Source organism: Meriones unguiculatus, chromosome 3, assembly GCF_030254825.1.
Source record: "Meriones unguiculatus strain TT.TT164.6M chromosome 3, Bangor_MerUng_6.1, whole genome shotgun sequence".
In the NCBI taxonomy this organism is placed as follows: domain Eukaryota; kingdom Metazoa; phylum Chordata; class Mammalia; order Rodentia; family Muridae; genus Meriones; species Meriones unguiculatus.
This window is the reverse complement of record NC_083351.1, coordinates 180,656,366-180,681,354: the sequence shown is the minus strand read 5'-3', so window position 1 is coordinate 180,681,354 and position 24,989 is coordinate 180,656,366. Positions and strand designations below refer to the sequence as shown.

The 24,989-nt window shown below is 46.2% G+C and overlaps 2 protein-coding genes across 7 annotated transcripts in view; one reads left to right on the top strand and one right to left on the bottom strand.

Moving 5' to 3' along the window:
- The window catches only part of Fkbp15 (FKBP prolyl isomerase family member 15), a 56,912-nt gene extending 44,534 nt beyond the window's left edge, over positions 1–12,378 (top strand). For 2 of the 4 annotated variants that reach the window (XM_060381156.1, XM_060381154.1), the window contains exons 22-28: positions 2,290–2,445; positions 3,412–3,564; positions 4,445–4,564; positions 5,194–5,301; positions 5,574–6,283; positions 7,217–7,313; positions 9,640–12,378. In XM_060381156.1, coding sequence (XP_060237139.1) covers positions 2,290–2,445; positions 3,412–3,564; positions 4,445–4,564; positions 5,194–5,301; positions 5,574–6,283; positions 7,217–7,313; positions 9,640–9,717 — 1,422 coding nt within the window. In that variant the 3' untranslated portion in view covers positions 9,718–12,378. The other 2 variants (XM_060381155.1, XM_060381153.1) reach the window with 2 other exon arrangements.
- Slc31a2 (solute carrier family 31 member 2) lies at positions 18–24,989 on the bottom strand. 3 transcript variants are annotated; one of them, XR_009591017.1, is made up of 5 exons: positions 24,868–24,989; positions 18,499–18,565; positions 14,535–14,724; positions 5,357–5,588; positions 18–2,434 (listed from the first exon to the last, which is right to left on the bottom strand). XR_009591017.1 is itself a non-coding variant. In XM_060381159.1 (4 exons), the coding sequence occupies exons 1-4, from the start codon at positions 24,871–24,873 to the stop codon at positions 11,525–11,527; spliced, it is 306 nt and encodes a 101-aa protein (XP_060237142.1). In that variant the 5' UTR covers positions 24,874–24,989; the 3' UTR covers positions 11,434–11,524. The 3 variants fall into 3 exon arrangements, 2 of the variants coding, with proteins under 2 accessions (XP_060237142.1, XP_021504505.1); XM_060381159.1 differs by lacking the exons at positions 18–2,434; positions 5,357–5,588 and adding an exon at positions 11,434–11,567; XM_021648830.2 differs by lacking the exons at positions 18–2,434; positions 5,357–5,588 and adding an exon at positions 12,327–13,683.

Genomic DNA, 24,989 nt, shown 5'->3' with positions numbered 1-24,989 from the left:
AGATGATTAACAAACAGTTTTGTTTGACAGTAAAAAATTTTAATAGTATGAATGTATTAAGAAGGTGCAAGCAATACAGAAAAGTATAAAGTTAAAAATTGTCTTTAGTTGCTTCTTTAATTGTATGGGTTATAAATATCAACTACAAACAACACATGAATCTTCCAGGTTGCTCTCTGTATGCGTAAAATATTGCATATCCTGTACACAAACATGTGCTGATAACCTTTCTAAACGACGTTGGGCTTGTATGTCGCACTTTTCAAAGTGTTGACAAGACAACACTCACTACTTCTTAGCAGTGGCTGAGTGTTAGCCTGCTGCGCAGCTGTCCTGTGCTGAATCAATGGATATTTAGGTTTTCAGTTTCCCATTTCAAACTGCTGAGGATCTCCTCAGACTGAACAGCTGTTTGTTTGTTTGGTTGGTTGATTTGGGTTTTTTAGACAGGGTCTTTCTATGTAGTCCTAGCTGTCCTGGAGCTGTGGTAGACCAAGTTAGCCTCCACCTGCTGCCTCTGCCTCCTGAGTGCTTAGATTAAAGGTCTGTGCCACCATGCCCAACAGCTAAGTATTTTTATTAGTAACAAAAGTTTTCATACATTTCATACCTATTTCTGTTTCTCCTGTGAATTCTCTTTTGGAGTCCTTTATCCTCTTTCCTACAGAAATATTAAGAGTGCTAATCCCTTTTCAGCCATAAACATTGCTAATATTTTCCATCTTTTAAAAAGTTATTTTTTAAAAAATTATTCTCATTTTTTAAGACTTACTGTGATGACATGCCATTAATCCCAGGACTCTGGAGGCAGGAAGAGGCAGGTGGATCTCTGTGAGTATGAGGCCAGCTTGGTCTTACATAATGAATTTTAGGCCAGCATAATGAGAGCTGTCTCAACAAACAAACAAACAGGCTATGTGTGATAGTGCATGCCTTTAATCCCAGCCCTCAGGAGGCAGAAACAGGTGAATCTGTATGAATTTAAGAAGAACAGCCTCTTCTACATAATGAGCTCTAGGTCAGCCAAAGATGCTTAGTTAAAACCCCGTCTGAAACAAACAATCAAAACCCCCTCGTTTTTTATTACTTTGTGTGTGGGTGTGTGTATGTGTGGGTGCTCTAGGAAATCAAAAGAGGGTGTCAGATACCTTGGAGCTGGAGTTACAAGTGGTTGTAAGCCACCCAACATGGGTGCTGGAACCCCAAATCTGGTCCTCTGAAAGAACAGCAAGCTCTCTTAACTGCTGAGCTGTCTCTTTAGCTCACTTCCCCTAGCCTGCTATTTCTGAGTCATACATTATTTAAATTTTTATATCAGGGTAATCACCCCATTGGACAAAGCAGGAACGTTGCTATCTTTTTCTTTGTTCTCGAACAGTTTAATATGAAAAGAACAAACTGTTACTTAGGTTTCAGTAAACCTCTATCAAAGTTATTCTTGCCTACTACCTTTTCAGGAGGCAATCTTGATCTGTGTTTATGGTTTCTTCTATGATTTTATCACTTAAAGTATGTGTGTGTGTGTGTGTGTGTGTGCTCGCACATGTGCCTGTGCCTGTTAAAGTAGGGAGAGATCATGAGAACAAAAGCATGCGTACATGTGAAAGTCAGAGGATAACCTTATGTGTCAGTCCTTGCCTTCCGGCTTGCTGGAGTCACTGACTTGTTCCCTTGCTGACCAGTGTCCCCTCTTGCCGTAGTAGTGCTGAGACCAAGTCTCCTTTTTATGGGTTCTGAAGGTCTGAACTCAGGTCCTTATTATTTGTGTGGCAAGTGATTTACCAATTGAGCCATCTTCCCAGTTCCCCTTTTATTTCTTTTTTTCCTTGTACTTTTAAAAGCAATTCCGGATTTGGAGCCATTTTCAGTTTTTCCTTATCTCAGACACTGTCATAGTAACTATCCTTACATATTTCACATTATGACTTATGATAAATTACAATTTATAAAATTTCTGGATGTATGCATTTTAAAAAGCATTTCATAGGATTACCATCCAAAGAGACTGTGTTCATTTATTTTCTCAAAGCCAGCCAGATGTGAATGTACACACATCTGTACGTCTTGTACCACACTAACATTATGCTGTCTGAGGCTCTTAGGAGTTAATCTGTTATCCGCTCTTTTCCCTGTCATAGTTGATCTCAGTAGCAGGGATGTAGGAAATAAAGGTGTGTGTATGGGGAGGGGGGATTAAAAAGGAATTCCTAGAAATGATCCCCTGAGGTCATTACTGCTACCCGTCTACACTGTTGAGCTAGTGCTGAGGGTGGCTCTCTTGTTCCTAAGAACCTCTCAGAAAGGAAAAGGAAATCAGCTCAGGAGCGCTGTCAGGCCGAGGAGGAGATGGATGAGATTCGCAGGTCACACCAGGAGGAACTGGACAGACTTCGGCAGCTCTTGAAAAAGGCTCGAGTATCCACAGACCAAGCAGCTGCAGAGCAGGTAATGGGCACATGTCAATACAAGGAAGCTATGAAGGACACAGAGAGAAAACATAGCTCCCACTTACCATAGAAAGATGTTTCTTATGGCTTATACACACCTGGGAGAATAATGGAAATCCTAACAACCAGCAACATCCCTCTCTCAACGTTTAAGTTATGCTTACTTTGGGACTAGGGGTATGACTGAGTAGGTGAGAGTACTTGCTGTGTGTAAGTGAGCATACAGTGAAAACCCCAAACTGGACTACTCCATAGGTAGAAAGGAAGGTTTATTGGGATGCAAACTACCATGCCTATCTCCCGGGCAGAGATGCAGTGGAGAGGGGAGAAGCAAAATGGTGGGGGAAAAGCAAATTTTATAGGAGAGTCAGCAGGGTGGAGGTCTTTGAGGTAATATAGGCCATTTAGATGGATGGGGGACTAGATGGCCTTTGAGGTAGTTGACCTTTGGTGGTAGATTAAGGGAGGTTTCTGGTAAACAGAAACCCTAAAAAGAAAGTCTAAAGGAAGGTTTCTGTTTACCTAGCCAGAGTCCTGTTTAGAACTTTCTCACCATTGCCATTGCACTGCCATTGGGGTGGGGGTGGGGGGCGAGGGGCACTTTGGACCTGTCACTGTGCAAGCACGAGGACCTGGGTTTGAATCTCCGGCACTCAAGTAAAATGTTGGGTCTGACTACATGTGCACAGTAGAGACAGGAGGCTTGCTGGCTGCCAGCCAAGCTCCAGTGAGAGACACTGTCTCAAGGAAGGGACACAGAGAGTGATAGACCCTGATGCCACACACATAGAGACCAAGAATAAATAAAAGGATACCTTTAAAGTAATTACCATAATTTCAACAGTTGTTTCTACCCAAATGGGCCAAGAGTCTTTAAATTCTATGGCAAATGGGCTTCCTTTATTGTAATGGGAATCCCATCCCCCAACTCTCCATTACTCAAGGATATTGTTTATCTTGGTAGTTGTCTCTCGCACAGGCTGAGCTGCAGAGCCAGTGGGAAGCAAAGTGTGAGCATCTTTTGGCCTCTGCAAAGGATGAGCACCTGCAGCAGTACCAGGAGGTGTGCGCACAGAGGGATGCCTACCAGGAGAAGCTGTCTCGCCTTCAGGATGAGGTGGTTCTTTCCCTGAGTCAGCTTATTAACTAACACCAGACCTCTAGGCTGTGGGGGGCTTGCCCAGTCTTTTGAGCCTAGGCTCAAAAGTATTAATAGATAGAAAACACAGCCAGGCTAGTATAACTTACAGTCAGTTATCTTTCACATCCTTACTTAGGGTGACAGGTCAGGGACCTGGAAAAAGACAAAACAACCAGTGTTCCAGGACTTGTTTCCTGCTATTTGAGCCTTCATTTATTGAGCATCACTTTGGCACCAGCCACTGTGTTAGACAAAGAGCATGCAGAGGTCTTTGCCCTCAAGAATCACACAATCACAAAAAAGAAACAAGATAAGTGATTAGGTACTCTGAGAGGAAGTACCTAAAGGAGCTGGGAAGGAGTCCCAAAGAAAGGACCTTTGCACAGAGACAGGGGCAGGTAGCTGTGGTATAAGGTATATGGGCAGAGTGTTAGGTATGGTGGGTACATAGACATGGAAAAGAGAGCTAAGAGGTGACTTGGTGTGCTATGAAAGTTTCTTGTCTGCAGTGCAGTTCCTTGCATTACCCAGTTAAAACCCTTTGACTTGGAGGGCTTAGAGGTGAATAGGTTGCTGAATATTTGTATGTATGTGACTGCCGTTATTCACGTCAGCTTCTTTTCATTATATTCTTCACCTCATTAGGAACATGGCAAGTATCCTTGATGGGAAGGGAGAATGAAGCTGTGAGGAAGTAGAGTGATCTATACCAGCTGGTCTAGGGTGAGGACCAAGGCTGGGCCTAGCAGACCTAGGTGAAGTCAGGACTTATGCTCAGAATAGTTCTCTTGTGTCTCCTGACCATCACAGTCCTGCAGGTTTCCAATGCCACAACTCTAGTCTGTTCATTTTACAGTGTGTAACTCTTCAGGACCAGGTTGCAGCCTTAACTGCACAGAATGAGCACATCCAGCAACTGGAGAAGAATAAGTCCCAGGCACCTGCACTCAGAGCTGCCGCTGACCCCTCAGAGAAGGTGAGCTGGTAATTAAAGAAGCAGCAAAACCTATCATATCAAGGCAATGAATGTGATTATCAAGTATTCAGAAAACATATGATCCATATGTGATGCTGACAGCATTTTTCCGGCTTTATTGATGCATCATTTGTCTGGCATAAAAGCTGACTCTTTAGAATTGACCACTCTGGTAGCAGGCATTTCTCTGAAGCTTTGGTGGTATGGAAAGTACCCTAAGTTATAGAGAGGAGTTGGAGGATGGTGCCACACCCAGCACCACATCCAGCATCCACTAATCCCTGTGGGCAAGGCCACACAGCTTTCTGTGGTACTCATAGTTGGAGTTACATCATATCAGTAAATGATCTTTGGGCAGTCATATACACTTAACCACCACTTGACAGGGAATTCTGCTAGTTAGCTTTTCTGTTGAACAGGTTTTTCATTTAAAACTCTTCTCTGATAAACAAAAAACAAACAAACAAACAACAACAACTCTTCTCTGCATAATGGGCGTTCTCAGCCACTCACTCTTCAGCTGTTCATGACCATCTATGTCCCTCTGTAGAGTCCTAACTCTGCAATTTCAGTGTGTTGCTTAATGTTAAACTAGGTTTTGGTAGCATTTGTTTTTGATTGTGGCACAGGTCAAGAAGATCATGAACCAGGTGTTCCAGTCACTGAGGGGAGAGTTTGAGCTGGAGGAATCTTACGACGGCAAGACCGTCCTGAGCACCATCATGCATACAATCAAGGTACAGCCAGAAAGCTGTCAGTTCGTGCATTGGAGTGGGCATTTAGTTCAATTACCTTCTAAGCACTCATACTTAAAAAGTTACTCAAGACCAATTATTAGTGATGGGGACCCCGGAAATGACATGTGCCTGGATGGATGTGGCCAGCCTCTTCCCGCAGCGAGGAGCACAGTCATTAGAATTAGGTGGCAGCTGTGCTTCTGAGGACAGAGGACCTATCAGTGCATGCTGTCTTCCTTTCCGTGCTCATCTCCTCCTTGGCTTTTGAACAGATGGTGACTCTGCAGCTGTTGAACCAACAGGAGGAAGAACAGAGAGAGTGCAGCAGTGAGAAGGAGGAGAAGCCTTTGAGACCTTCCTTGGAGCAGCCAGGCCTTGCCACTCCTGGGCTGTCTCCAGCACCCTCAAGTGGGGAAATGCAGGAGGCCCCCAAGGTTCTGCCAGAACAGGTAGCAGGGGAGACTACCCCACTGCCTCCACAGGCTCTCCCCATGCCACAGAATGGTGTACAGACAAGGAAAGGGGAGCCCTCAGACCCAGAGGCACCGTCAGAAATCAAAGACAGTTCTCTCCCTCCTCAGCCAGCTGACATCCCACCCCACAGAGTCCTCGGGCCCCCGACTTCAATCCCACCTACACCTCCAGGACCTGTAACTGTGAACTCTGAGTGTGAGGAGACACTTGATGCTGGCCAGAGGACAGTGCAGCCCAACAGCCTACTGGGAGAAGAACATGTCAGGGAAGTAGCCTCAGATGGCACACTACAAGGAAGCTCCAGGAGATTGCCACTGACACCAGACCCTGCAGAGGGGGAGCCATCAGCCTTAGACCCTGAAGGCCAAGGAAGAGAACTTCAGCCTCCTGAGCTCAAAGTTGAGAGTGACAGTAGTTCTGGTCCCCGTGAGACATTGTTAGACACAGAGCTTGCTTCTGTGGCTGCAGGAGCATCCCTTGGACACACCCAGGACTCCCAGCACTGCAGGTATGTGTCTGAGCAGGTACAGATAGCTGTCTGTGAAAGTGGTCTGCATTCTCAAGTTGACATGAATGTTGTACTCATTCATTTTCTCATCAATAGCTCTACACACAGGGCTCTGTGGCAGGCCTCATGGTGGTGTGGTGGGCAAAGCACCTGTGGGTTATGAGTGTGAGGAGCTTACAGTCTACTGGGGAAGACTAACATGCTAACGTATTATAACAGGGTTAAGTGCTGACAAAGAAACTGCTAGTGTTGAGAATAAGGAGGGAGAATTTTGTTAAAACAGGTGATTAGGGAATTCATCTGAAAGGCAGCATTTAAACTGTAATCCAAGGAGTACTAAGGCTCATCCAGACCGACACAGGGAGAGACTGCAGAGAGAGGAGCACACACAAAGGTGCTCTGGCGGGGTGGACACATCATAAGAAACTAAAAGGAGCTAGTAGGAGACAAGAGGGGTAAAGCTGAAGTTAGAAAATAAAGAAGGGGCCAAGACATGTCATATTTTATGTCACTGTTAGAGCTTGAATTTTGTGCAAATAAAATAGAAGCAAGGAAAAGCTAAGCAAAGAGTAATGAGTCTTGATTTATTAGCTTTAGGAATCACGCTGACTGTAGACTGTGGAGAATCTGACACAGGGTATAGACTGGAGGGACTAACACAGTGTAGACCATGGAGGGGATGACATAGAGAGTAAACTGGAGGGAGTAATACAGGGTGTAGACTATGGAGGGGAGAACTCAGTGTAGATTTAGAGGGTCTAATTCTGGGTAGGACTGTGGAAGGATTATATAGGGTGTGATCTATGCTGAGTGTAGAAAGAGATATTTTATTTGGGTAAATGGGTCTCACTTCAGGACCCATGACCCTCAAAATTTGTGGGCACTGTGCTTGGGCAGAAACAACAACATATTTGTGCCTTGATTCCCTTTCAGTCTGTCTGGGGATGAAGAGGACGAGCTGTTTAAAGGGGCAACTCTAAAAGTTCCGATGCCCAAAGCCCAGCCCGAGGAAGAAGATGAAGATGAGGTGGTAAGGAAATCTCAGGCTCTGCAGAGTCCTCACACCACCACCTGGGGGCTCTTCCCTGCAGGGCCAGAAAAGAGAAAAGGAGGCTGTTGGTGGCCTGCTTCCTGGACTCTGTGTACAGGACCCTGTGGGAGTAAGCTTGGGGCCCAGAGTGGACAGCTCTGTAAGCAGAGAGCAGATGGCCAGCTGCCACTGTACTCTTAAAAGAGGACACCATAGCTTCGTCCCCTGTGGAATCATTCCCATTTAGAGTGAGGGAAGGTGGGAAAGGTTCTAAAGATCAGCTTCTTGGGTCTCCTCATCCCTAGACAAAGAAAACAGGTCAGAAGGATCATTCATAGGAAGCTAATGGTAGATTAGGACTGAGCCCAAGCTCTTCTTGGAGCCGCTTGTTTCTAAGGACCTTTGCTCACCCAGCCCACTTCCAGTCTGCTGCTGGTTTTGTCATGTTAATACTCTGGGCAGCCCATGGGTCCAGGGTTGACAGTGTAGCTTCAAGTTGGGAACAGGAGAGTCAGGGACAACAAGGGAAGTTGCTGACAGAGACAGGATTGGAGCCCTGGCTTCTGCATCTGAGCTTGATCATTTGGGCTCTGTAATGGGAATTTCACTGTCAGGAAATGAAGGTAGAGGAGACAGAAGGGGACAGAACCATGAGGTTGATATGGGCAAAGCCTAGTGCCCTTTTATACCACTCATCTAGATTGAGTTTTGCTTTCTGCCAGAAGGCAGTGACATCTGGAACCTAGCTTAGGTGGACCTGAGCCCTTCTCTCTTGCCTGCCTACCTTCAGAGAAGCTATACCTATTCCTCCCACTGAGCTGTCTGCTGAAGAATTAAGTTTGCATTTGAGAATACTAACTACAAATTCTGCACAAATACAAAAGAGAAAGGATGAGTATCCCAAATGATGAGCAATATGATGATGCTATTATTGTCAGTTTAATCAAGCTAATAATCTATTTCTTGGGTATTCAGGAAAATATTTCACATTCTCGTTTAACCTTCTATTGATATGTCCTATAGAACAGAGGAATACGGTTCAGAGAGATTAAATAATATGATTCAGGTTATATGATGTGTGAACTCCTTAGAACAAGACAGAAGCTGTGGTCCACACTTCAAAGTCCTGCCCAGGCAGCTTTTCAGAATTACTTAGTTGATGCCTAGAGAGAAAATACAGGTCTGCTAATAGATGGGCTAAGGTTGAATTCAGAGAATTCTGTACAGTACAGTCTTCCCTTGGGCTGAATCCCTGGTTAGCAGAAGCTCACAGAGTGGAAAATGTCCCAGAGACTAATACAGTGTTACATTTGTCTGTAGCATCAACCCCTGTTGTCACCCTAGCAAACCAGAAGAGAAGCCAGAAGCTTATAAACATGAAAAGGGCAGGAACATCTCCTCCATGGCTCTTTGTGTTAGTCAGCATCATCCCTGGTACAAATGCCTGATACAGGAAGTATTTAAAGAGAGAATGTGCATTTTTGGCTCACAGTTTCAGAGGTTTTAGTCCAAGATGAGTTCATTTCATTGGTTTTAGGTCTGTGGTAAGATGTGTGTGGGAAACACCAGTCTTTTAATGGTCAGGAAGTGAAAAGACCAAGAAAGGAGGGGCCAAAGCTTCTGTTCCCTTTATGGGCAACCTGCAGTCTGAGACCTTTACTGGGCCCCATCAAGAAAGGTCTCCACCGCCTCCCAATGGCGCCACGCTAGGGACTTGAGCCTCTCCATAGTAGCCTTTGGCTGGGACTCAGGGATTCTAGCATGCTTCAGCCCCTTATTCCACTCCCCCATGAGAGAGCATGGGCCCTGCCTTTGTGGGCTTTCTTTACCTCTAAGGTAATCCTTAAGACTTTGCCTCTATCTATATTCATATCGTTCTGAATTTGTCTGGTCTCTTCAGGCTACAGCTGCCTTTCCCATGTGACTGTACTTTTTCAAACCTCTGTAGTTTTTCCTTATTCTCCCAGGCTGCTTTGCTTCTGTTTCTTTCTCTTATCTGGTCTCTCCTCAATGACCCTTCTTTTTTCACACAAAATGTGTAAGTTGGCATATTTGTCCAATCAATACATGTGTTTCACAAATAAACTACAAAATTAGCCAAGTAAAGTTGGTCTTTTGTCTCTGTTGAAAGATGGCTTCCCTCTGTGCCTGCTTGTCCCAGCTTTATCTGAAATGCTTCAGTTCTCTAGCCACAAAGCCTGTCTTTCCAGTTCCTCTCCTTTCCAGCCAAAGGCAGGACAGACACTGGACCATACTTCCCCTTGTAGGCAGGAAGACACCTGGGCAGGGATAAGTGAGGACTGACCTCTCTTTCCTGTTTTGTCAGAGCATGAAGGGACGCCCGCCCCCAACACCCCTTTTTGGAGATGATGATGATGACGATGACATTGACTGGCTGGGGTGAAGACCTAGGAAACAGGCATGCAGGTCTCTCTCCCAGTCCTTCCCTAAGCAGGATTTTGCACGGCTGGCCTCAGGTCTAGGTGAGCCTCAGGGTGAGGTTCTGGGGACCATTCTGAGGACAGTGGTTCAGGTGTCTGAGTTAGCCGCCATCTAAGCTCCCGCCTGACCCGGTGAAGAGGATCATGAACTTGTCTGCAGAACTGATATTGTAAGAGCCCTCAATGAGTGGCCCTACCATGAAGGAAGGGATGGCAGGGTCAACGGCAGCCAGTCACAAGCATCCTGCCATCTCTCCCTAGCTTTTCATTTCACTCATTCTCAAGTTGACCTGTAAGCCCTTCCTTCTCTCTCCCAGGGCTCATCAGAGCACTGCAACAGCCCTGTAGGCTGGGAGGGGTCTCCTCAGAGAACTGGAAGAGTGATCATGCTGGCCTAGCCTGTGGCTCTGGGGCATGTATCTTCTGTCTCTGCCTTAAATCTTATAGAAGAGGTCAGTGGGTATTTGGAACAAGACTAAAATAAATGTCTAAAATAAAACTTGATTCAGGCCCTTGGGGAGAAACGGAGTTTGGTTTCTAGGGTTGTCATTCTCCTCCTTAAGATCTTAAGGGTGGGAGGTGTAACTGGGTCAGTTCTGTTGGCATGTGTCCTTGAACTTGATGTTCAAAGAGTCAGAGCTGCATAAGGCTGGGTGGGGCATGATAGTTATCTGAGGACCAGTCCCATCCTGTACTGATTTCTGTGGGATATACTATCGGCTAAGGAGTCATGCAGGGAAGGCAGGGGTGCTAATATCCACTGTTCACGATATCTGAGGGATTCTTCCATTTCCTGTGAGCCCTGAGGGCCAACACTACTGCAGAGAGCAGTGAGAAAATACTTGTGGCCTTTTACTTATTCTAGGATCTTCCAAAGACCATGTACCCAGTCTTCAAAAATAATTCAAACAAAATATTCCATGATTTTAAATATAAGACTGTATCCTGAATTCCACCGTGTTTGGCCCTTATCCTTGCAGGCTTGGTGCCTGTCTCCCACATTTGGGCCTAGGAAGCATCGAGAAAGACTGTATTAAATGGTTATTTAAACAAGTTACTTTGCCCTCTAAGCCTAAGTTTTCTCATCTATAAAACATGGATAACAGTGTCTTCAGTGGCTGGTGGCAATGAGACAGTCTGTATACAGTGCCAGTTACTACAGAAGACACTGTTATTCCCATTTTTTAAAATACTACTTTTTATTTGATATGTGTGGTTGTTTGGCCTGCATGTGTGTCTGTGTACCATGTGTACACAGAAGCCAGAAGGCAGTAGAGCCTCTGGAACTGGGCATTACAGATAGTTATGAGTTACCATGTGGGTGCTGGGACCCAGGACCAGAACCAGGTCCTCTACAAGAGCAACAAGTGCTGTTAACCCCATTTTTAAAGAAAAGAAAACAGGCTTAGAGGAATAAGCCGTCCACAGTTATATTGCTAGCAAGCAGGACAAGAATTCTGTCCTACTCTTGTCCACCATCCTTGACCGTCCCTGGGTTGAAGGAAGACGCTAATGCTTGGCGGCACCACTGGCCCTAGGGCTGTGCATCTCAGTGTAGAGCCATTGCCCTAGATTTGACTCTAGCACTAAAGAAAAAAGAAGACTTCAGGCTCCTGGGCCCATTCCAAATCTGCGAGAATTTATAGGTACTGTGGAAACAGAGCACAGCCTCATCTTCAGTCTGAGTCCACTTCTGTATACCACAGGTGCTGTGTGACCTCTGCTCCTCATCTGAGCCCCAGCTCTGCTGCTCACCCACAGGTGACTGCCTCATACCTCAGCTTCCTCTGTCTGAGATGAAGGCAGATAGTTCCTGTATGGGAGTGAGGATTAGATGAGTCAGTAACTGCATAAAGTGCTAGAACTGCCCAGCACTTAGTCAGCCCTTATGCAACTATTTGTTTTTCAAGGAACCACCTTTTGAGACTTGGCTCTGAAAATGTTAAAATGAAGACATATGTTACCAAAGTCTAATCATATATTCATTCTATAGACCATAGGCAAAAAATTTTTATAAAGATCTCTACCCCCAAAAGCTTCAAATATCATGACTGTAATAAAATAGTATCAAGCTGAGGAGCCTGTCACTCATGAAAATGTTCATCCCAGCAGTGCTGGTCAGCACAGGCTGTCACAGCACCACTGAGACTGGGCAGCTCTGCAGGTTCGGTGTCAATGGAGGGAATGCAGCACGCAATCCCACAGGTACCCTGTTCTGACTTCCTGTGCTCTTGCTCCATACTGCAGGTGGGAAGATGACCATGGCCTTGTGTCTGCCCACTGGAAGGGAGGTTGCTAACTGCCACGCCAACACGGTTGTTTATGGTCTGTGTGGCAGTTCTCTTCTTCCAGCAGGCATGTGTTATAATCAGTAACTTGATGCATGGACCTAACATGGCTAAGCTGGCACTCTGGGGTCGACCTACAGGACATTTCCAGTCTCAGTTTCTCTGCACAGAGTTGTCTCTAATACATGCAGTCTTAGTCCTTGTTCTCACAGAGCGTTCTCCAACTCCTACATTGGGAACATTTAGGGTTATGTACTGTTGGAAAGAGAAGAGACCAACAAACAGACTGTTCAAAAATAGAAATTTATTAAAGCGTATTTGTTTTTAACTGCCAAAGCTTCGTAAAGCCATCTTTTCACTGAGCCCATGAGGTACTTGAACATAGACACTATATAGTATGTAGCATTGATTGTCGTGTGTGTGTGTGTGTGTGTGTGTGTGTGTGTTCACTGTGGGTGTGTTTTACCCGGAACTCTCTATGTAGCCCAGGCTGCCCTCAAACTCACAATCACCTGCCTTAGCATCCTCAGTACTGGGGATTATAGGTGTGTGTCCTCATTCCTGTCTTTTAACTTTATAAAGTGGAAAGGCCAAATATTTGGAGTCCACTTATCTCTTTAAATGGCCTGGCTTTGGTTATTGCTTATTGCACCCTCAGTCAGTACCCAGCCCCCAGCACACCCCTGCTGAATCAGTACTTCAGTGACTGACTCATGCTTCCCCACCAGATCATTAGGAGTTAGCAGTAAGTAAAAATAAGGGCAGTCAGCTCTGTTACTAAATGCTGGTCTCTGTGGTACATGTAAGAGGATAAGGCAAGGCCCTGACCACTAACCTGCAGTGGCCCTGACAAGTCCACAGACTCAGAAACAGTCCTGGATCTTTGTCTCAAAAAGAAAAGAGAGGTCTCTGCCATCCATCATGAATACAGAGTTCATTAGAAATTTTGTTTTGCATTAATGTACAAAATTGCCAGCCAGGAGTTCAAAAATGAAATCCTTGTTTTATCAATGACAATCTTCATGTATTCCAAGGCAAAAAGGTGAGAACAAGGAGCTAGCATGGTCTGTCCCCCAAAGACTGGAGGTGTCCCTGACATCAAGGCACAAAGCAGAAGAGGGTATCCAGGTTCCATGGCTTTCATCACTGAAGCTCTTTGGAAATTTGCACTCAGAGATCTGAGGTCACAGGCCTGGCCATCTTGCCTCCAGGTTCTGGTCTCTCCATGTTCCCTTTGGTCATAGCTACTCACTTTAGGCACCACAGGAGACCTGGGTCCAATATAGGCTGGGGACGGAGGTAGCTTCAATGGCCTCTATGCTCCAGAGACCATTTGGCAGCTTCATCTCAAAGCTGTCAAGAACTGGGAAAGATGTGAACAATGGCCAACACAGGAAAAAGCAGCTGGAAGTTCAATCTCTGGAACAGGCCCCAGCTCTCTCCAGCCCTCAGCACTGTACATCTCTGGCCCACTAAGTCAGGTTGAGGAGTGGGTAGGCTAGGTAGTAGCCCACAGCTGAGCCCAGAACCACACCGAGGAAAATCCAGGTATTGTAGGACATTACAGCCAGCATCACAAAGTAGCCAATGACCACCTGAATGACATGGATTAGGGACTGGCCAAAGTAACACAAAAACCACCTAGACATAAAAGAGGAACAAGTTAGTTAACTAAGAATAAGCAGATGTGTTTTACTAGGGAGAGAAAGCCAGTGTCACAGCATAACATACTTTACCCAGCAGAGATATTTCTCCAAAGAGGCATCTCCACCACATTAAGCTCTAAGCTTCTGCCATTCTCGGCAAATGGGGAAACCATTACGGTTTATGTAGTCAATTTTGTGTGATAAGGGATAAGAGGAAGTGATTGGGAAGGCAGTCTCTCCTTTGCATTGAAAGTAGGAGGTGAGGTAGCAATGAAAAGAACAGAGACTTTGTTGCCTATTAAATCTGGCCTCCCACAAATCTCTGGATCTTTTTGAGTGCTGATTTTCTTCCCAGTAAAACCCTGGAAGAGCTCCCTCACAGGGTGGTTATGAGGGCGTGAGGCACCCAACTAAGACTGCTGGTAATGTAGCAAGCAGGCTTATTAAGCATAGGTGAGGCTGCAGAGAGGGCAGACTGGGGCCTGTAAATGGTTGCCTGGTAAGAGTAGGACCAGTAGACTAGGCTGATGGCAGTTCTTGCTCTGTTACACCTGCAGATTTTCTAGTTTTGGGAGCCTAGTGAGAACTATGGGAAGGCCGGTGCCTGTGCCTACTGTTTGACAGAGGCCTGCAGCACAGATTTGAAATTCCCTGTAGAAATCCTTAGGATGGGATAGCTTTGGCCCAGACACCATAGACCCAGGCTTTAGTTCATCTTACTAAATACTTCTTGGGGCCCAAATTATCTTTCTGTGCACAGGGCTAAAGTTCTCTGGGTGAACCTAACCACCTCTCAGGGTGAGAGTGAATGTCCTGGCCATCCTTCCTTTTGCCCAGGGTTTGTACCTGAGACGGGTTCTATTGGCTGGAGTTGATTCAGAGCCAGTAGAATCCTGGTCTGGTTCTAGGATGAGCTGCTGGTTGTTGATAGTAGGCAGGCTCTCCAGGGTCTTGTGGAGCAACTTGGCTTTGCCAACCTTGATGCTTTCATACAATACAGCCAGGAGCAAGACGACCAGCACCGAGAAGGCCATGCCTGTGCAGAGGCCAAGTTGAAAACTCAGTTTTGGTGCACATACTAGATATGGTGACTTCATATAATGATACAGTGTCACATGTTTCGAAAATAAGGTAGGAGAGGGTTTTTACATGTTCTCACCATGAATAAATGATATGTTTGAAGAGACAGATAGGCTAGCCCTGATTTTCATGCAATACAACATGTACTGAAACATCACAAAGCACCACTTAAGATGAACAATTTTTGCTAATTCAAAATAAATAAGCTGGCCAGGTATGGTGGCATGAGCATTTAAGACTAGCACTTGAGAAGCAGAGGCAGGTGGATTTCTGAGAAGAAGAAAGAAGGAGAGAGAAAGAAGGAAGAAGACAGGAAAAGAAAGAAGAAAGGAGAAGTGTTGCAGGATAACACAGTGAAACCTGAGATTGTTGTTTACTGGAAAAACCTGTTTCTAGTTGTGGTGTGGCTTAGCCCTAGCATACCCCTTTAATCCAAGAGCCTTCTGTTTGACTATTGTAAACAAGATTAAATAAAGTCAACCATAGGTCAAGAGGCAGAGCAAGCAACCAGCTGACAGGGAGTAAACATAGGGGGAAAAAAAGACCACAGAGAGGAAGTCAGGGGGGATGGACAGAGAGACACAAGAAGTAGAGAGGAAGAAAGTTTGAAGGTTTTTTGAGGTGGGGTCAGGAAGTAGCAGGCCTTTTGGGACTTTGGCTGAGGAGGAAGGTCAGCTGGGTGCTTTCTCTGACTCTCTGAACATTTGAGATTTTGTTAAAAATAACAAAGAAAAAGAAAGGAAGAAAGGTGGAAGAGAGAAGGAGAAGCGAAGGTACCACCAAGCACTAGGGAAGCAAACACATCCAGGCCCTGGGCTTGCCACCAGCCCAGTCTAGCTTACAGAAGTGGGTTCTGAGCCAGTGAGAAACCTGTATAAAAACAAGAATGTCATCTGATGAATGAAAGCCAAGGTTGTCCTCTGACATGCACGTGAACACATATGCACACCCACTTCCACATATAAGTACATGTGCTTATAAATAAAGAAGCAAGCCAGATGTTGGACACAGGCCTGTATGTAATTTCAGATACTCTGACGCCTGAGGCAGATAGATGGCAAGTTCAAGGTTGGCCTGAACTAGAGTAGATTCTAGGCCAGCCTAAACAACTCAGTGAGACCATATCTCAGAAAGTAAAGAGGCTTGGAGACAGAGTGCTTGCCTAGCACAAGGGAGGCCCACATTCAATCCCCAGTGCCTGGCAAACTCTGCTTTTCCCACAGGTACACTCCACAGGCCTGTCTCAGGAGGCAGAACAGCCTGCTCCTCACCCCTCTGAATCCATTCCAGCCACCTGTCTCTGTTTCCTGACCCTTACTAAGCTCAGCCCTTCCCCATCTGTCTTCCTCTCCAGATATTTCTTGGTAACTATGATATACTGGAATGTGGCTTCTCATTTTAGCAAAGCCAGTGATTCAGGGTGAAGAAGCCGTGTGGCACCATCCCCAGTAGCTCCTCCAGGATTCTGCACACATCTCTATCAAGGTTTCTTGCAAAGGGAGAGGTGCATACAGTGAGGCATATATTTTTTTACATGTAGGTTTACTGAAACTTCTCCCCTTCCAGGGGTGTGCATGTAAGTTTACCAAAAACCCAGGCAGGACAGCAACAGCAAGTTGGAATACAGGGGGTATGTTTTTTTCTTCTTGCCTAATTTTCCAAAAATATTATCTATGAGTATTCCTTGTAGTACTTCCATGTATTACTTTTGTAGAGAAAAATCCAGTAAGTTCTTTGAAAGAAAATAAGTGCTTCTAGCACCTCTGGGAAAAATTAACTCTGATGCTACTTGTGTTTTACAGGAGACAGAAAATAAATGGTCCATCCAAAGAATATTATGAGGCTTTGTGACATGAGAATATATTTGGAACTGAATGGTAGCATATGACTGTAACCTCAGCCCTGAGGAAGCTGAGGCAAATGGGTTGTGAGTTCAGGGCCAGCCTGGGCTATATACTAAGAGATCTTATATCCAAAAATACTTGCTATTGGGGGCTTATATATGCCAAAAACTTGTGGCTGGAGCTCCTGGGTAGCTGGCCTCAGGATGGAGGGGAACCAACATGTGATAAGAAGGTTGGAAGACTCAGCCTTATTCCTGAGCTCTGGGCTGCAGGCTAAGAGGATCACCAGTAGCTAGTGGCTTAATTATGCCTATATAAAGCATTTCCCTGAGTTCTGTGAGTTGTTCTAGCAAATGATTGATGCCAGTTGTGGGGGAGTTCATAGCCTTGATTTTACAGCTCATTGGTCAGAAGCACAGGCATCGGTATGACAATCTGAGAGGAACTGTGCTTGTGATCCATGGGGTGTGACTGACTCTAGTTAAGTGTCAGAATTACATTGAACTGTAGGATACTCAGTTGCTGTCAGGAAAATGGCTGCCAGGGAAGAACTACACATCTGATCATAGACGTGCTGAGTGTAAGAAAAGGAAAAACCGTAGGCTGCTTTTTTCTTGCACAAAGGTGAAAGCCATAGGTTTGGTTTTTTTTTTTGTTTTTGTTTTTTTTTAAGATAGGCAATCTCAGGTAATTACATGCCCATAGTAAAGGTTTATTCATGGAGAAGAGCACACCCAGACTCCCAGAACCCAGCCTCCTCTCCAAAGCAGCCTCTGTTGTTCTGTACCAGCCATCACTATCAAAATGGAAGCATCCTGTCTGCACCCTCACCCACATCCAGCAGCAGCATCCATCTTCCTCAGGACACGGGATTCCTTCTGTTCACACACATCTGCCTTATTTTTTCAGGCTACTGTACCCCCCCTCACACTCATCTATCCTAGTTCAACCCTTCTTCCATTATGGGATGGGAGCCATTGTCCTTTCCTTTTGGCCTGGAACGGTAAGTTAAAGGGTCAGTCCTAATGCTATGCAACTTGCAAGTGTAGGTTTTACCTTTTTGTGTGTATGTGAATGTGTATATGTGTACAGGCTCATGTGTATGAATGCGTGTGTGTGTGTGTGTGTTGGGGGAGTGCACATGTGTGTAGAGGCCAAAGGTCAACATTAGGTGCCTTCAATTGCTCTCTACCTTACTTTTTTGATACTGAGTCCCTCACTGAAGTTATAGATAAGCTGGCTGGCTGGCCAGCCCAGGAATCCTATCTCTACTCTTGAGTGCTAGAATTATGGGTGCATGCTGCCATGATGGGCACTAGAAATCAAATTTAGATCGTCATGCTTTCTCAGCAAGCACTTTACCAACTGAGCCATTTTCCAGTTCCTAGTGTTTGTTTTTAAAATCTCATGCATTTCACCCATGTTCTCATAAGATACCTGTTCTTAGAAGCTAGCCATTCTGCCATGAAGAAGTCTAGCCTACAGCAGGTGCTATGTGAGACTCAGACAAGAGACTCGGCTGAGGCTGCAGTTCACAACCAGTACCAGCCACTAAGCACGCAAGCAGCCACTGCCTGGCTCCACTGTGTGAGTGTCACAGAGTTCAGGCTACTTAGTTAGCATAGGCACCCCACGGAATCTTGGGAGATAGTGACAGAAGTGTTCGCTCCACTGCTTAGCCTGCAGGGTAGCTGGACAGTGACCAGCCATTGAAAGGAAGGATACACCTGCCGTGACTGACCTATTTCTAGCCCACCTTGGAAAGATAAACGCAAAGTTCTAGTCCAATGTGCCTTAACTTCCCACAGAAAAGAAAGAGAATCCAGGTTCTCTGCTGTCCAAATACAGGCTTGCCCAACCTAAAGTCTGACCTTCCCCATTCTTACCTGTTGGACTGTGGACTCTCCAGAAATCAAAGAGAAGCACGGCCTCATCTGAAAAGATGAAATGCATCTGAAAGAGACAAGGATGTCCATCATAGGAGGCTTGGACAGAGTCCCTTCCCAGGGCTCTCCAGCAGCTACCTTGGGAGACCTCCTGGGCTGCAGGACTCACATTAGAGGCCATATGGACAAGGAGGGGCTTGCCCATGTGGGTCAGTAACACTGTAACTGAGCCCTGCTCCATGTGGAAGGAAAACTGATGAGTGCCTACCCTCAAAAGGCCAAGCAGATGCAGGATGACACAGTATCCTTGGGTCGCAAGGAGATATCCCCTCTGGGTCCTCCAAACTCAGCAGGAAGTACTAGGCCAAGCCTTATCTACTGGCTTAGGCCCTTTCGCTCAGTTCTAGGCTCTCTGGAGCCAACAGGAAGTCCCCTTTGTCCTCATGAACCTGGACAGATGCATCAGTTTGTCATGCAGGGCTAAGGGCAGATGTCCACTCATTCACTAGAATCTTTGCTAACCTCAGTCTATGGCCAGCATTGAGAAGGTGAGGAGGAAGGTGGAACACTTGCCTCAAATATGTGAGGTCCTAGGTTCAACAAAAGGGGGTGGTGGTGGCTGGAGAGATGTGTCAGTGGTTAAGAGCACTCACTGGCTGATATTCCAGAGGACTCAGGTTTAATTCCCAGCACCCATATAGCTTCTCACAGCCATCTGTAACTCCAAATCCAGGGGATCAGACACCCTCGCACAGACACACATGTAGGAAAAACACCAATGCACATTAAAAGAAAAATCAATCAAAAAAAGGAGGGGACATACTGATTTAGTCCAGCTCCCACCTCCTCAAAAACATCTCATCTCCAGATGGGATCCCTAAGAGGGAAGGGAAAGGGATTTTCCATGGGCGGGCTTCTTAAGAGGCCTCGTAGCTCTCAGTGAGTATTCTAGGGGAAAAGACCCGGAGAGAGAGAGAATGCATTTTCAGAAAGGCTGTTGGATTTTGGATTTAGGCACACTTCCATGGGCAAATGGAGAACAGCCAAATTAGGTTAGCATCAACTAGGTCTGGAAGCTGTGCCATTGTATGTTCTCTGGCCACCTGGAAGCCAGAGACACACACTCGTTTGTATGTGATAGCCCTAAGTCACAGATCACATATATCTACCTGTTTTTTCTCTCCCCTCAAAATTTGGGATCAGAGGAGATAATAAAGAACAGTAGGATGAAAGTAGGCATAACCCCAGCTCTTGCAAGGCTGAGGAAGGTGCACTGTTGTGAATTCAAGGCCACTTGGTTCTATAATGAGCCCCAGAATGTGGTGGTTTAAGTAAGAATGGTCCACATATTTATGCTCATATATGGAATGTTTAGTCATTAGGAGGTGACAAAACTTGAGGATTAGGAAGTATGGCCTTGTTGGAAGAAGTGTGTCAGTAGGGGTGCACTTTGAGGTTTCAAAAGCCCATACCAGGCCCAGAGTCAGTCAGTCAGTCTCTCTCCCAGTCAATCTCTCTGTCTCTCTGTCTCTTTCTTTCTCCCAGCAGATCAGCACGTAGAACAGTTGACTAAGAAACAGGCCAACCTGGAGTAAAGTGAGTCACAACCTCAGAAAAAAAAAAAAAAAAAAAAAAAAAAAAGATTGGGAGAAAACCAGATCTGTCAATCAAGGGCTTTCTGGAGCCTTCGCACCACCCAGGGAGGCTAGAAGACAATGTGCAGCCGGTCACATGAGGCGACAGTCACTGGGCCCTCTTTCCACACCGGTCAAGGCCAGAGGAATGAGAACCACAGGCTGTTAAGACACTCGGAGATGAACCTGGAAAAAATAAATCTGGGGGAAGCTGGAACTGGGCAAAATAAAGTTTAACAACTGCTCCCTTTCCTGCCAGAAGGTAGCCCATACAGCCTTGCCCTGCCTGCTTCCCGCTCCTTTTTTAAAAAATTACTTAAACTACTTAAAAAAAAAAAAGATTAATTTATTATTTATTCAGTATTCTTCCTGCATTTATGCCTATACTCCAGAAGAGGGCACAAGGCCTCATTATAGATTGTTATGAGCCACCATGTGGTTGCTGGGACTTGAACTCAGGACCTTTGGAAGAACAGGCAATGCTCTTAACCTTTGAGCCATCTCTCCATCCCCCTCTCTTCTTGCTGGACAGCAATCTACTTTGAGAGAGTTAATCTTACCTCTTATCTGGGGGCATGTTAGCCGACAGGTTTTTGCCCAGGCAGAACGGTTTCAGAGTCTGCGCTCTCAGCACAGCCTTAGAAGTCCAAGGTTACACTGAGGTGGTGGCAGCATCAGGAATAAAACCCAGGTCTGCATACCTGAGTCTCATTTGTCGTAAGAAGTAAACAGACACTAAGATATCCATTTTTATCTGTCCACCTATCACCTATCATCTGTCTGTCTGTCTATATATGTATGTATGTATGTATCTATCCATCCTCACCATGTATTGGAACTTCTATGTAGACCAGATCTACCTGCCTCTCCCTCCCAACTGCTGTGATTAAAGACATACACCACCTTATCTTACAAAAATATTATTTTTATTTTATGTGTGTGTGTGTGTGTGTTGTGTTTGCATGTGAGTGCAGTGCTCACAGAGGCCAGAAGAAGGTACCAGGTTGTCCCTGGAGCCAGAGTTAGACAGTTCTGAGCTACCAAAGGATGACATGGGTTCTGGGAACCAGTCCTTTGCAAGAGCAGTATACAGTCTTAACTGCTGAACCACTTAATCAGTCCATTTTGTTTTGCTTTAGTCAGGGTCTTGTGTAGCCCAGGATGGCCTTGACATGAGAATGATTCTGAACTTCTGTGGCAATGGGGATCAGATCTATGACTCTGTGTGTGCTAGACAAACACCCACCCAACCGATCATTAGTTTTAACATTTCCAAAAGATGATGTGAAAATAGAAGATACAGGGCCATGTTGGGAGAAGAGAGAAGAAGAAGCTGTGAATGGAGAAAAAATATAGGTGAAAAGATCCCCATGTAATCACCGTGGTGGTGCTTAGGCCTTTCAAAGAATAAAGGAATGAAGCAAACAAGACCATGCTATCTGAGGACAGAGAAGAAAAGCCAGTGCTCAAAGCTACAGGAAAAACAGGATGCAAAGCCAAGGAGGAAGGACGCTGGAGCAGAACACAGGTATGCAAAGGCCTGGCTCACATACACAGAGGAGTTACAGGTGAGCTGCTGAGTGCAGAGACTGTCAAGTCCCACACTGCCAACGCAGCTTAGTGAAGGACATCACGATCCTCAGGACTTCACTAAAAATGCAAGTGCCTAGGCCTCCTTAGGCCTGTAATCGGAACCCAGGGGAAGAGCCAGACCCATTTGAGGAAAGAGTTCTGATGCTCACAGTTTGAACAAAGGAGCACAGCCTAGCACACAGGACACAGATTCTAAAGCTAAGCATCCTGTATCTGCCTTCCTCTTCTGCTAGGACCCTGAGCAAGCCACATAGCAGGCTCCTACTTGAGCTTAGTCTCCCCACCTGTAAAATGGACCGAACCCCAGGGAGCCTTTCCCCTTGGTTTGGCTTCACTTTCTCAGATCCCTGTGAACCTACTGCAGAGAGGGTCCCATTGTGAACTTCACGCCTACATCAAAACACAATAAAGGACAAGAGAAAACAAAAACTGAATATGCCTGTATTGAGAGTGGAGAGAAATGCTTCGTCCACACATGTTCTATTCCCCATATGCAGACTTGCACCTTGTAGACCGGATCTGAAATGGGGGTGACCCTCTTACACATACCTTCAGTTCTGAAAGGGATCTGACTTGTGTCTCCAGCCTATCTGTGCCTACACTAAAGCTAAGCCCCCGGAAGGCCCTAGCTTGTCAGTTCAGAGCTGCTCAAAACAATCTGATTGACTAGTACTGCCAAGCAGCCCTCTGTCTTCTGAGGGCCTGCACAGGCTTGCATTGTACTCAGCTCTCACCCTGTACATCCCCTGGCACAACATCTCTGTTTTGCCAGACACTGTTAACAGAGCCTTTGTTTAAAGGCCACGCATTCAGGCTCATCGAACTTTCTAGATAGCATGAGCTACTCTTCAAATTGCAGCATGTTCGATAAGCACTCTGGGTATTTCTGGGGCAAGTGTCCGTAGGGGTATTTCTGGAGAAATGGTCTGAATCCCCATGTCCCCTGTCTACTAACAGGTGCTGCTCCTACAAATTATGAGATATCTGTAAGTAGTCACTGCAAAGTCATATTAAATAACGAGCACTTTACCTTCTTTATAGGAAAGTGGTACTTGGCAAATATAAATGGCTAAAATAGTACCAAATATGAAACTCTTTTCAGTTCTGCCATCCTGAGACATCTCGATAGAGTTTCCAAATGAATGGTTGATGAACTGGGAAATGTTTGCAAAAGAATAATGTGGTGAAGCAAACAACTGGGGAAAACTCCATGTATACTGCAGCGGCCTTCATCAGAATGCAGGAGAGGCCTTTGGCACCACCTCTGACAGGTGGAGGCTGTGCTCATCACTTCTTCAACCAGTCTGGCTGGTAAAGCTGTTGGCATGAATGGAATGTCTCCAGTAGTTAATTTAGTCATTCTGGGAGTTTCCATAACTCATTTTATTCTGTCATCCTTGGGTCCAGGCCAGCTCCCTCAGGAGCAAAAAAACAAAACAAACAAACAAAAGCAAAAACTAGCCAACACCTATTGCCACCCATGGGAAGAGCTTCATACAGAAAACTTTTCTCAACCATTACCTCCTATTCTTCTGCTAGGAATGTGGAGACCGAGCGGAATGAGAGAAGGCTGGTTGCATTGGAACTGCTTAGCTATGGGGGTGGGAGAAGCTGGTGGACAGATAATTAAAACAGAGACTGCAGACATGAGCATGGAGGCCAAGTGACGGACCTGGGGAGGGGACAAAGCCACCTGTGGGAGAAGAGTCAAGTGCGGGAGCCAGCCAGGAAGAGTCGAACGGTTCTTGAGTTGGTTGTGAGGATTAAAATTAATAAAATAAACACACATCACACAGGAAACTTTTTAAAGGTCCAGACTCGACAGCCACAGCAAAAGGCAGACTGCAGCAGCAAGCAGTGCCAGCAGCCAGTCTCAAGTCTCTGCCTGCCTCCTCTGCCTCCAGCCTTCTGACCACTTTATTATTTGAGTACTTTTTGCCAGTAAAACATCTCAGAACAATAGGTTAATTTGCACAAGGAGCCTGAGGAAGAGGTGTAACCCTCACAAGCTATCCCACCTGTTGTCACAAACAAAAGTAGATGGACTTGCAAGTTCTCCTCTGCCATTAGTAAAGGCCTCCTAAAAGCCATCTCTCCGCCGAGATTTAAATATCAAAGCAGGTCACTGAGTCACAGTCAAGTGGCTGAGGCAGCTGACAGGACAGACTGCAGGGTGTCCTCAACTAGGAGCATCCATAGACGACAAGTCCACTTCCTACCAAGTTCAAACCCTCTGGTCCCCCCCCCCCCCCCCCCCCCCGCCTTCCTCACTTTCTGCATTTTAGCTCAAGAAAAGGATTCAAAATCAGCACGCCCAGACTTATGGGAAGGACGGCAGCTTTCAGTTTTCAGGTCCTATGGTGCGATATGCAAGGGCGGGGCCTGAGTAGTGTTCCCACTGGGGATAAATCTGTGTCTCTGGCAGTTTATCTGTGCTTTATGAAGGGCGGCACCTCACAGAGGAGGGACCGTGGCCAAGGGGAGAGCTTGCTTTCTTTTTGCTCATTTAGGGCTAAACTTAAAGAAAAGTGCCTTCGTTTCTTAACCAGACACCTCAGAAATGGATGAAGGGCCGTGAAACTGATAGGATTTCCTCAAAGAGCAGAGTCTTGCAAGCTGTCATCTCTAGCCAAGGGGAACCTCACCAGGAAAAGACGCCTGTTGAAAACGCTACTTTCAGATTCCGAGGGTAGGAAGAATAAGGGGGAAGTAACTGGGTCCATCTTAAAGGAACAGACCCAGGAACCTGCCCAGGAAAGGCCAAGCCGCTTCGGCTGCGGCTGGACCCCGCCGGGCCTCCCTGGGAGGAAACCTTTCTGTAGTGCCCCAAATGTGGCTAGAGTCCAGGAAGGGACGGCGGACAGCTGTCCCCACTCTCCGCACCCACCGTCAGCCTCCCGGCTGTGGCCAGACCGGCTGGAGTAAGGCTGGAGTAACTGACTCCTAGCGGCAGCGGGTGGGAGGGGGTACAAACAGAAACTCCCACAGCCAGCCTTACCTGCCGCGTTCCCCAGCCCTCCCGCCGTGACAGCGTCGCTGACACCATCTCCCCTGCAGCCCGGGGGCAGGGGCTGCAGGGGTCTCTGAGGGTCTCGCCCGGCCGCCCACCTCCGTCCCCTCCGCCGCGCAGCGCAGAACTCACCGCCATGGTGCGCGCACTGGGCGACCAGCCGGGTAGCGTCGGGCTGCTCGCGGCCCGGGACTGCGCCGGGGACTCCACCAGGCTTGCAGCTGCTACCGCGCCCTGGCCGCGAGGATCACGTG